This window comes from Trichechus manatus, unplaced genomic scaffold, assembly GCF_000243295.1.
Source record: "Trichechus manatus latirostris isolate Lorelei unplaced genomic scaffold, TriManLat1.0 scaffold00014, whole genome shotgun sequence".
NCBI classification, from domain to species: Eukaryota; Metazoa; Chordata; class Mammalia; order Sirenia; family Trichechidae; genus Trichechus; species Trichechus manatus.
Genome location: NW_004443950.1, coordinates 12,447,381 through 12,459,766, shown reverse-complemented (window position 1 = coordinate 12,459,766; position 12,386 = coordinate 12,447,381). Strand labels below are relative to the sequence as shown.

At 47.3% G+C, this 12,386-nt stretch overlaps 1 protein-coding gene across 1 annotated transcript in view; it reads left to right on the top strand.

Moving 5' to 3' along the window:
- The window catches only part of SLC6A2 (solute carrier family 6 member 2), a 44,977-nt gene that overhangs the window by 26,195 nt on the left and 6,396 nt on the right, over nt 1-12,386 (top strand). The window contains exons 5-8 of the mRNA XM_004371576.1: nt 6,866-7,000; nt 8,786-8,889; nt 10,174-10,298; nt 11,303-11,415. Coding sequence (XP_004371633.1) covers nt 6,866-7,000; nt 8,786-8,889; nt 10,174-10,298; nt 11,303-11,415 — 477 coding nt within the window. The remainder of the gene's footprint in view (nt 1-6,865; nt 7,001-8,785; nt 8,890-10,173; nt 10,299-11,302; nt 11,416-12,386) is intronic.

The window sequence follows — 12,386 nt, the reverse complement described above, 5'->3', positions numbered from 1 at the left end:
CTTGTGATAAATTTCCAAGTCAATATGGGAGGGAAGTACACAAGAGTGAGTTTATTGGAAAGCACCAAGGCAACAGTCTACCACAGTCAGGTAGGCATGAATTTGGGAAAATCTTCATTAGATAACTGCTTTTGGAAGGGGGATGCATCAGGGTTCTCTCGGGTACTCCCAGAGTTCTTGGTCATGTCATTGAGAGTGAAGATGGTGGCAGAGGGCCAGCAGCCAGTGGGATGAAATTCATCAAGAAGAAGTTGAAGTGGAACATCTTTTCAGCATGCGGGGGGCACAGCGTCTGCCTCAAGGAAGGATCCAACTAAAATGTAGACCAGGGCTTGAAGGCAGTCAGGGATAGAGCAAAACCAGGCTAGGACCAATACCATCCCAGTGCCTGGCACATAGTAAGTCTTCAGTAAGTATTTAATGAAGGATTAATTAGGAAGGTAGGAAGGAAAGAAGAAGAGTACATGGGTGAATTGGTTTGGGAACTTCATTAAGTGTTCTTTTGAATTCAGCTCAAATTATTGAACATATATGAACACTTACTATATCCCAGGTTAGATGCTAGGACTAGTGATCTAAGAATAAATATGGTAGACTTCTTCAATTACCTGTAGTCTGTGTATATTATTGACAGGTTATGGGTCAACCGAGGTAACTACTTTCTTGGATATCCATCCAGACGACAGTCTGTGTATATACATATATATGTGTGTGTGTGTGTGTGTGTGTGTGTGTGTGTGTGTGTGTGTGTGTCCCCTTTTAAATTAACACTAATGGTCACAAACTTTACAGGCTGTTATAGAGATAGAGACATATCTTGCTTTTTTCCTTAATTTCACATTTCTTTGGAGATAATTTCACATCAGGTAGTTAGGTTGTATTTTAATAGAAGTACAAACTGTGGGTTTCTAAACCATTATTAAATCACTTTAGTGGATTGTCACAAACAATTTTTAAAAATGAAATAGGCTAGATAAGAACAGAGTTAATTGCATATAGTAAGCTAAGTGCAGTTTCGTGGAATTTTTGTTTCAGTTACAAAATATAAGTGTTTGTCTTGATAGATATGGTATTTCTTGTGACAGGTCATGGTCAAAACATGGGAGAGCTGCTGCATTAGTGAAGGGAGGAAGCGGGTCTCCAAAGGCGATGGAGAAGTGGGCATTTGTGCAAGGGGGCATTTGTGCTGGTTCTTCACGGACAGGCATAGGTAGAGCTGGGGTGGAGGGAAGAGGTTCTCAGTGGAAGGAGCTGTGTGAGCAAAGCCACAGAGGTGGCAAGCTCCAGGGAAGACTTGTCTGGTGCTTGCTGTGCCTTTCCTGGGTATTGGAAGCAGAGCTCTCCTGGGCTGGGCAGGGCACAGGCAGAGGCCCCAGGCGAGCCACAGCCTATGACGCTATATGAGCTTTACTATTGCTATGGCTGATTGGAGAACCTGGCCTGGGTATGGGGCCACCACAGGCTTCTAACATTGCACCCCGAGATTAAGTTCCCCAGCCAGTGCTAGGCAACCACAGACAAAAACATAGCTGACAAGTCAATTCCAACTCATAGCTACCCCATGTGACAGAGTAGAACTGCCTGATAGGGTTTTCTTGGCAGTAATCTTTATGGAAGCAGATTGCCAGGCCTTTCTTTCACGGCACTTTTGGGTGGGTTCAAGCTATCAACCTTTCAGTTAGTCACTGGGAGCAACCACAGGCATCAGCACTAGGCCGGAACAGAGCATAAGTTTTCTGCTGGGAGACTGGTGCTAAAGAGAGACCAGAAGGGCCGAGCTGAGCAGGCTCAGTTCCTCTTCCCACTCTGGGAGGAGTGACTCTTGTGCCCTGGGGAGGAGTGTGTGAGGGGCCTGTGTTACACTAAAGAAGTCCCTGTCCGTGGAAACACGAGGAGTGAGGACTATGAGTCCCTCCTGTGTGTGTCAACCAAAGCCACAGCCCACATTTTGTGTAAGTTCCCCAGTGTTCTGGCAGCTGAGCAGGCAAGGAGCTTTCTAGAACTGGGAGCATCACTCAGGACATTCTTGTGCCCTGTCTTTAATTGTTTTTTTATAAACTGGCTCCTGAGAAAACCAAGAGTGTTGCTTACTTCTCCCCAGACTGTGTCTGGAACAGGACACAGCTTTTCTTTAGCAGGCATCTACAGCCACAGCCACAGAGCGGGCCTGAAATGAATTGCAAATGTTCACACTTTCAGTCTTGGCAAGAGAAGGCTCTTTGAAGATGAGTGACTCCAGGGCTGCTGGGAAGGTGGGGGGTGGGAAGGGGTGATCCCAGACCACACCCTCTGTGACCCTGGTCCTTTGATCATCTCAGGTGGAAGGTGGAGGTTTGAGGTCAGGAGTCCTTCCTCCGCAGGGAGCCTGGCAAGTGTGTACTCGCCACCACATTGCCATCCTGGAGTCCCGCTTGCCTCCTTCCCGGATCACAGAAGTCCATGGCTGTCCCGGAACTTAGCACCTACTTAGCACCACTAAATGTCAGAGCTGGAAGGTACTCAAGGCCATCTCCTCCAACCTCTTGTACAAATGGGGTAACTAGGGCCTAGAGACAGACAGGGTTTCACAGCAGCCCTCAGCAGAGTTAGAACTTGAACTTGGGTCTCAGAGATACAGTATAAACAAAAAAAAAATCCATTCCCGTCAAGTCAATTCTGACTCACAGTGACCCTATAGGACAGAGTAGAACTGCCCCATACGGTTTCCAAGGCTGTAATCTTTATAGAAGCAGACTTCTACATCTTTCTCCCACAGAGCAGCTGGTGGGTTCCAACCACCTACCTTTCGGTTAGCAGGCCAAGCACTTAACCACTGCACCACGAGTCCTTCTCAAAGATGTAGCGTAGTGAGTGGTTAAGAACATGGGCTTTGTAGTCTGAAGACTTGATTTGGAGTCCAAGCACCATCATTTACTGCTGTTGACCTAAAGCTTCATTCCCCTCCCTGAGCTTCAGTTTCCTGTCAGAGGTAATGAGCATGCCTGCCTCCCAGGGCTGTTAGGGGATGGAGTGAGAGGTGGCATCTAACAGTGCAGGACTGGCAGAAGGAAACTGCAGATCCTTGTCACCCCAGCTGGTAATCTGCCATTCTCTTGAGGGGGCTCTGTGGGGATGAAGGCGGTGACCAGGTTCCCATCTGCTCTGATTATGTATTAGACTAAACTTTTGGAAACCTCAAACCCTCTTATGCCTGCACATAAATCAAGACAGTACAAGTGACCAGGGTCAACTGCCATCTCTGCCCATTTCACTGCCAAGCTTTGGGCTGTTTGGGGATTTAGAGTAGATGGAATACCTGCATTCTGGCAAAGGTGGTGAGGCTGGGGAGAGAAAAAGCCAGACTAATTAAAAACAAAACCAAAAATATGGGTTCTAGATTATTTAAATAAAAATGTTGTTTTGTTACTTTCAGGTTCAAGTGGTTACGCTAGCCGAGCCTTCCCACTAATGTGTCGATATAGGCTGGTCCAGGCTTGCTGTAGTGCCTTGATTGGACCCAATTATAATGACCAGCGTAATTTGCATATCAGCAAAGAGTGTACTAAAATATGCACAGCCTGGTGTTTTCTTCTATCAGTGCATGCCCCCACCCCAACCTCATAATCCTTTTTCCTATGTTTTCATTATTAGTGCATATGTTTCCAAAATCCGGTTCAGAGGATCACAAACTCTAAGTCCGTAAAAGTTAAATTAATACAGTTCTGTAGTAATAAAAGATGGGTATTTATAGTCTGTGTTGGAGTGGACCTTAGAGGTGGTTCAGATAGTGCTTCTCAAACTTTAATGTGCATAAGAATCACTTGGCAGGCTTGTTAAAACTCAGATTCCTGGGTCCCTCCCAAGAGAGTCTGATTCAGTGGAGATGGGGTGAGGAATTGCATGTCTGACAAGCTACTAAGTGATGCTGATGTTGCTGGTCCATGGTTCATTGCCTTGATCTAGGCAGTCCTCTGATGCTTGAATTTATAGCAAAGCTTACACACCTTCAATAACAAGGACTCATCACCTCCTTGGACAACCCATTCCTTCTTTAGAGAACTCTATCCATTAGAAGGTTCTTCCTTTTATTGAGCCAAGATCATTCTCATTTTAATTATCAGCCATTGGTTTGAGTTTGGCACCCTGGGACCACACAAATTCTAATCCGCGCCAGAATTACCAGGTAAATAAGAATTTGGATTTGACATGATAAAAAGTCTGTGGACACTTGCCAACACCAATGGGCTGCTCGTTGTTCTTTTCATCTCATGCTCAAAGTTGGACAAAGTCTGGTCTTTCATGACTAGATGCAGTGTGAGTTGAATTCTGAGAGCAGAGGGACCTTGAGTGGAGATGACAGAGCCCAAGTGTTCTTTCTGTTTGTCCAGTGTGCATCCAGTGCGCACATGTGCATGAGCGAGCTGTTGGCCAGGGATCCAGGAGCCTCCCTTTTCAACACGCAAAGGTCTTTGGCAGCTGAACTCACATCTGCCTTCAATTCTGAGAACCTTCAAGACTCAGTGATTTAGCTTTGAACACATATGCATGAACAAAACAACCCCCCCCCCACCCTTTCTAGATCTTTGACTTCAGTTTTTAAGCACAGCTGTGTCTCGAACATTTCCTCATGTGTTCCTTGGGGGAAATTGAATCCATGTTGGAGCCTCCATCTTGGCCACTGCAGGGCTGCCCCAGACCCCTTGGGAGATTCCTTGGAGTCAGAACTTGGGATGTTGTTTTTTGATGGGAGGAGCATGGTCTCACCCAGCCTGAAGCTGACATGAGTTAAAGGGACACATGGCAGTTAGGACCCTTCACAAGGCCATGTGAAGGCTCCTCCTTGTGCCCATCACCAAGGTCTTCTACCCACTTGTCCCAGTTTGGGAGAATGAATCCAAGATTGATGTGAGGCCACCCGCATGCAACAATTTAACTTTCCAGAGCATATTTCTCTCCTCATTTGTTATTGGCAATTTGCCCTTCCTGTTCTTGCTTCACTAAAAGAAAGCAGAAGTCAAAAGCTCAAATCTACAAGGACCTCCATAGAACAAGGGAGCAATGGAAGAACAACTGAATAACATGAAGCAGACAACCTTTCCCTGATTTCCTCTGAGCCCCCAGATATGACCACTATTGATACATTCACTTGCTTACTTGTTGAATTATTTGCTCATTCATTCACTTGTCCCTTTTTCATTCATTCTTTGACTGACTTAGTCATCCACTAGCCCTCTCATTTATCACTCACCCACTCATCCATCTGTCCATCTATCCACTCAACCATCCATCCATTCATTTAACCATTTACCCAGCCATGCATTCAACCATCCAAAATCCATCCATCAATCCAATCATTCATCTACACAACAGTCCAATCATTCATCCAAAAAACATTTTTAAGCACCTATGTGTGCCAGGTGCTGAGGATACAAGTTTAAAAAATGGGATCTTGCTTTTAAGGGTCTCATGGTTTAGTGGAAAAGACAGACAAGTAAACAATGAAGATAAATCAGTGTCCTTAATCTCATCTATGGAAAGCATATGACTTTATTTTCTACATCTCAATTTTTATGTTGAACCCACATCTTTCTAGTCTAGCAGAGAACTTTTTCCTAAGTCATGTTTCAGGGATTCGATCTTCTTCCTAGGGTTGTTTGAAGATTCTAGGGGCTGTATAGTACGAGGACTTTGGGAGGAAGAACCATCTGGTCCTTAAGTCCTATGTCCTCTAGTGTTTCAATTGAGTCTTTCTTGGGTCCTGCTAACCCAGCCCTTACTTGCTGTTTTGCATGGGGCACAGTCTTCTTTTTGCAAGACTACTCATGGCTGCACCTGCCTTCAGCAGTTGACTGCTAACCTTTCTTGCACATTTACATCACCTTGGGAACTTTAAAAACATACTGAAGTGCAGCCCTCCCAGACCAAGTAAATCAGAAACTCCAAGGATGGAATCTGAGTTTTGAAATTTCTGTTTGTAAGTTACACCAGAGTATTCTATTGTATAGCCAAGGCTGAGAACCACTGAACTAGATATGGACCCCTTTCCTGCCTAGGATCTCCTCTCTCTTTTCCCTTAGAACAAGGAGGAAGTCCATCCCTCCCAACACAGACCTTTCTTCTCTAATCCCCCTACCAGGGCAAGGGGGGGATCTCTTTTTAGTCTGGGGATAATTTCTTCTGTTTTGTGTTTCTGGACAAGACAATTTGTCTGTGTTTAAATCCTCTCCCACTAAGATGAAGAATGGCCAGAGTTTCTGCTTTCTGGCCAGCCACATCCCTCTCTGGAGAATGAGCTTAGCCTCTGGGCTTGAGTGACATTCAAGGATGAGAGAGAAAGGGAGAGGAGGAGAGGGAGAGGCAGAAACAGAAAGAGAGGGAGAGGGGGAGAGGAAAAGAGAGAGACAGAAGGAGAGAGAGAGTGAGGGAGCGGGGGAGAGAGAGAGAGAACTCTAAATATTCTGCCGGTGAAATGAGTACAGCTACCAGTAATGATGGTGTGTGATGAATGGCAGGGAGCACAATGGTGGGTGTTTAGCTCTATCTGAGGCAACTTGAAGGCTCAGGGGGAGGTAACTTGGTAGAGGAGGAGGAGGCATCCAGGGCTGTGAGAACCTAGTCTTGCCCTCTGCACCCTTGGCTTCCATCATGGCACCATGCCCATGTGGCTGACTCTCCCACTTTGTTCTGAGCTTCTCTAGGGTACGACCTAGGTCTCTTCACTGTTCTGTCTCTGGAATCTGATCCAGGGACTTGCCTAGAGATGAAGCTTGTAGCATGTGCACTTGGTGAAGGAAGGTGGGGGAAGGCATGACTGGTGCCCTGGGAAATTGGCAACCACCAGTCGGGACAGTGTGAGTCTCTCACGGTGAGCTTGTCCATTGCCCAGGTTGTGTGGATCACAGCCACGCTACCGTACGTTGTGCTGTTTGTTCTCCTGGTCCACGGCATCACGCTGCCCGGCGCCTCCGACGGCATCAACGCCTACCTGCACGTCGACTTCTACCGCCTAAAGGAAGCCACGGTCAGTGCCCAGTGACCACCCCCTTGGGCTAGGGTTGAGAGAGGGTTCTTGGGGCAGGAAGTATTGGAAAACCTGGCACCAGCTTTGCCACATCCTTGCTGTGTGGCCTTGGAAGGATCTTCCCTCCCTGGGCCCCATCTTCATCATCTGACCAGTGCTGGTTTGCACTTGGTGGTCTGTATTAGCCCGTTCAGCTGTGCTGGTTTGGGATTCTGAGGTTGCATTTAGTGGCCTTCAAGGACCCCTTTTCTCAAGGAGAGCAATACCCTGTGAGGGGGACATGATGCCGTGGATCCTTACCTCGGCCCTGTACCCACAGCCTCCTAGCCTGTCTTGTGCCACTCTCACCCTACTTCTACCTCTAATCCCCAACCCTGGCCTTTGCCATCATCTTGTGACATCAGCATAAGGAACAACAACAGCCACCAGCAAGACCTTGAACCTTCTGACCCTTGCTCCCCACTGCCTCCTCAGCTCATAGGTTCCGAAGAAGGTGGGGGTGAGCTTGGGAGTGGGGCCCAGAGCAGTGGGGTGAAGTTGGGAACAGAGACAAACTTGGAGGTACCTAGTACCTTGAGCATTTTAAAATTACAGCTGAATCAGCTTTGTAAATTGTGAAACAGTTTGTTCTGCAACTGTTTAAATAGCCCAAGTCTTTCAGGTGTATAAAAACTAAACCCACCTGTCCTTGCTCCTCTAGTTATGCCCTATCTCTGCAATGTTGGGGAAGCCTGGTATAACATGAGTAGTGGAAATGACAGGAATCTCTCAAATCTGAATTGCAGCTCTTAGTACAGGTGGACTAGGTATAATTAATCCCATTATGTAGAAGAGAGAACTGAGATATAGACGGGTGAAATTGACCAGACCTACATCACGGGGCAAGGCACCCTGGTGGTGCAATGGTTAAGCACTTAGCTGCTAACCCAAAGGTTGGCAGTTCGAACCCACCAGCTACTCCATTGGAGAAAGACCTAGTGATCTGCTCCCGTAAAGATTACAGCCTAGGAAACCCCATGGGACAGTTGTACTCTGTCACATGGGGTCACTATGAGTCAGAATCGACTCAGTGGCACCCAACAACACCAATAGATCATCAGGCAGAGAGGTCAGAGAGGGACTCAGGTCTTCAGGCTTCTAGCCACATGCATTCACCACCAAAAAGATGGAATAAATAAACCCCCTTGGAGTCACCACTGTCTGGAGTGGTAGAAACCTCCTAGGTGTCCTCTTCCTTTTCTGAAGATGTCTTTTCCATACTCCTGAGATAATCATAGCCATTTGCCCTTGTCCCATCCACATTCTAGCCTGGAACTTTTAATTTATTAACTTTATTTAAAAATCATAACATTATATTGAACCAGTGAGTTCATCTGGGGTGAGCTCAATCATGACGACCCATGGCCGGTCACTAGCCAATTGCCATTGAGTCGATTCTGACTCATGATAACCCCATGTGTGTCAGAGTAGAACTGAGCTCCATAGGGTTTTCATTGGCTGACTTTTGGAAATTGATCATCAGGCCTTTCTTCCAAGGTGCCTATAGGTGGACATGAATCTCCAGCCTTTTGGTTAGCAACTGAGTGCATTAACTGTTTACACCACCAAGGCTTATTTTGTGCAGGCTACATGGGGGGAGGGGACTTTACATGGCTACCCACGTCTGATTTAGACCAGGTTTCCCTGGGTCTCAGAGCATCCCTGGGGCTACCAGGCCCTTTCCGAACAGTGAGGTAGTCCAATTCTATGAGATGCAGAGGGTGATGGTTTTGTCTGCTGTTTCAGGTATGGATTGATGCTGCAACTCAGATATTCTTTTCTTTGGGTGCTGGATTTGGAGTCTTGATTGCTTTTGCCAGTTACAACAAATTTGACAACAACTGTTACAGGTAAGATACTTTCCAGGGCTCTGGAAAGCTCTAAACCCTGGGGGTAAAGCCTTGCGACAATAGAAGAGAGGGTTCTGGTCTGGGAGCCAACTCTGCTGGTTCCATTCTTGGCTCTGTCAACTTGCTTTGTGATGTTGGACAAGCCAATTTTCTTCTTCAGTCTCTTCCTCTGTGAAATGGGAAAGTGAACCTTCCTCAGCTGTGGCAGTACTGATGAACATGTTTCAGTTCAAGATGCCTCTAAAACAGATGTAAGGTGCAAGACTGGGATAGTTGAGGCCATTAGTGCTGGCGGATCGTGGGGGTAGCTGGAATGGAAGGGAAGAGTGTGGCTTTCAGAGCAGTTAGCACTGCCTAACTCTGTCCATCTGGTGCCCAGGAGGACAGGGATGAAATGTTCAGGCTGGTCTCATGAGGGCGAGGGCCTGGCAGGGTCAGAGGAAAGACTGCAGGGCAGACTGGGACATCTGTTCAGGGCAGTGGAGTCAGAAGGCCATGCTCTGGCTCCATTCAGTAAGTGTTTAATGCAGCCTCCTGCAGGCTCAGTGCTGTGAGGGCTTCAGAAATGGACACAAATTTGGGCCCATCTCTACCACTCTCTTTCAAAGCCTTAAGGCAGATTTACAACTCCTTTGGTCTAAGACAGAATAGGATGAATGTATACCATTGGAACGGATGGTAGGAAGGCCTAGAGAATGGTGTGATCAGCCCCCCGGTAGGGGACCAGCAAAAGCATGTAGGTAAATTTGAGGTGAGCCTTGGAAGTTAGGATTTTGGCAGGCAGATATGGAGTGGATGGCATTCATGGGGTGGGGTGGGACAGCAGGAGCAAAGGTGGGGAGGTGGTATGTTTTGTGGAACAGCAAGTTGATGGACTTGGTTTGTTCAAAGATTACATGTCCAGCAGTCATGGAAAATAAGCATGGAAAGGAGGTTGGGTCATCTTACCAAAGACTTTGAATGCCAGCGTGAGAAGTTGAGAGGCATTGGGGAAAGTTTGTTGAAGAACAGAGCTAGTGAATTGATACCCCAACAAGTGAGTTTGATACCAGACTCTGATATCAAACTATTCCATCTGGAAGTTCTTAGGTCATTTCCTGCACCAGCAGGTGCTAACGCAGTGCTGGTGGCACACTTGGGGCCATGTGGCAGCAGGGAAACTGAAAGGGGGGGTGGCATTTGAAGCTGTATCCAGGCTGCAGATTCCACAGATGGCCCAGTGGTCAATAAGCAGAGTGGGGGCGGGGTCAGCAGATTGGAGCAAACAGTGCTTCTTCCCCCTAGGGATGCCCTGCTGACCAGCACCATCAACTGTGTCACCAGCTTCATCTCTGGGTTCGCCATCTTTTCTATCCTTGGTTACATGGCCCATGAACACAAGGTCAACATTGAGGATGTTGCCACTGAAGGTGGGTGAGCAGATCTCTTTGGCCCCAGCCCACCAAGGAAGGGCTGTGAAACCCATTTCATTCTGGCTTCACAGCTCCCCTGTGGCTGTGGGACTCAGAAGACTGGACCTGGAGGTTTCCAAATGCCCCACTTGATAGATATCCCCTGAGGCTGTCCATGGGAATTTCAGGCGATCCTGGGCCCTGGGTATGGAGGGCGTTTTCTGCAGCTTCCACTCTGTACCAGCCCCTGTGCTAAGCACTTTACATGCTTTCATTTTTCACAGTGTTATGATAATAACCAAAAAACCCAAACCCATTGCCGTCGAGTCAGTTCTGACTCATGGTGACCCTATGTGTTACCGAGAAGAACTGCTCCAGAGAGTTTTCTTGGCTGTAATCTTTACAGAAGCAGATTCCCAGGACTTTCTTCTGTGGCATCTCTGGGTGGGTTCGAACTGCCAACCTTTAGGCTTATAGTCGAGTGCAAACCTTTTGTGCCACCCTGGGATCTTAGCTATGATAATAGACTCACTTTAAAGATGAGAAAGCTCAGACTCAAGCTAAGTAAGTTACCCAAGGTCACCAGCTAATGAACAATGGTGCCAACCTTCAAGCCCAGATCAGTTTGACTCTGGAACCTGAGTGCTTCCTCACTGCTTCCTGTATTCTTATGGCCACAAAGAAGCTGAGATCTGGGAAGAGGCTTCTTCCAGCAGACTCTGAGGACCCAAGGTTTTGTGCAGGAAGTGGGATTCACAACATGTAACCTGTAGCTGTCCAGGCCAGGCACTACTGTCTAGACTGACTGTTTAAGGTCAACCTCCTCGATGTGGGATGTGAACTGTAAGCTTCTGTTGCCTTCACCTGTCATCTCTGGACCCTTGGTCTGCTCTGCCCACATATGACTGACCAGGTATCATGGGGCTGGGCTAGAGCTGTTTGGGCCTCGAAATGCTCTCCTACCATCCACAGCTCAGACCAACAGTCCAAGTCATTGATGAGGCCCTTGATGTTTCTTACAGGAGCTGGCCTAGTCTTCATCCTGTACCCAGAAGCCATTTCCACCTTGTCGGGATCCACGTTCTGGGCTATCGTGTTCTTCATCATGCTCCTGGCTCTGGGCATTGACAGCTCAGTGAGTGACCCTGCTCAGGATGCCCCTACCCCACACCACTAGGTCTGATTCCTCACTCCCACACCACCAAGTCTGACCCTCTACCCCCTCATCACTTGGTCTGACCGCCCCCCACCCACATACACACCACTGCCCCATGTGTTTTAGTAGTCGTCTCCAGAAAGCCCTTATTGAAATTCAGACAATGAATTGAGTCCTCACTCAGAAAGGCAAGACTTAGGCCAAAGCCAAAAAGCAGCAGAAACCCCATTGGCACATGGAAAGCCAAGCCTGGAGGGATTGAAAATAAGCCAGCACAGCATTCTCTTCTTGCAGATGTAGAAACTGAACCCAGAGAGGGCAAACTCCTGTTGATATTTCATCATCAACAACCCCCAAAACCTTTCTTAGTTTCTTAGATCCCTTTACTTTATCCATATATAAAATTGGATTACTGACATCTTCTTTTATCTATGTCCACCCTTAGGCACAGTGTGGCTGGAAATTTGCAAGAAGTCTTAGGGTAGGGCTGGCAAACAGGTTTCCTCTCCCTGCCATTTCCTTCTGATTGGTAGATCTGCCAGGAGCAGTGTGTTGAGAAGGATTCTGAGGCTGCTTCCAGGCTCGTGGGAAGGAACACTGATTTTGATTAACAATGTCTGCCAAGGGTAGAGGAGAGGAGAGCGGTGGTGTACAAGCTTCCCGCCTGCTAACCCAGGCTTGGGGTTCACCTATGCAAACACAGACTATTACTCATGTGAGGCCATAGCAGGGGTCTCATCCAGAATAAACTTGCCCAACATCAGTGGGATAGGAGACCCCTCAGAGGCTGAGAGTCTGGAGTTTGGGGTGACCACTTGGTTTGATAATTAGAAAGGCCGCCAAAATTGCTTGTCAAAAACTGGTGTCGGAAGTTCCCACCATTAGCGCCCCTTCTTTAGTAGCTGTTTCCAGAAGGTCCTTATTTATATAAGTATTAATATAAATAATAT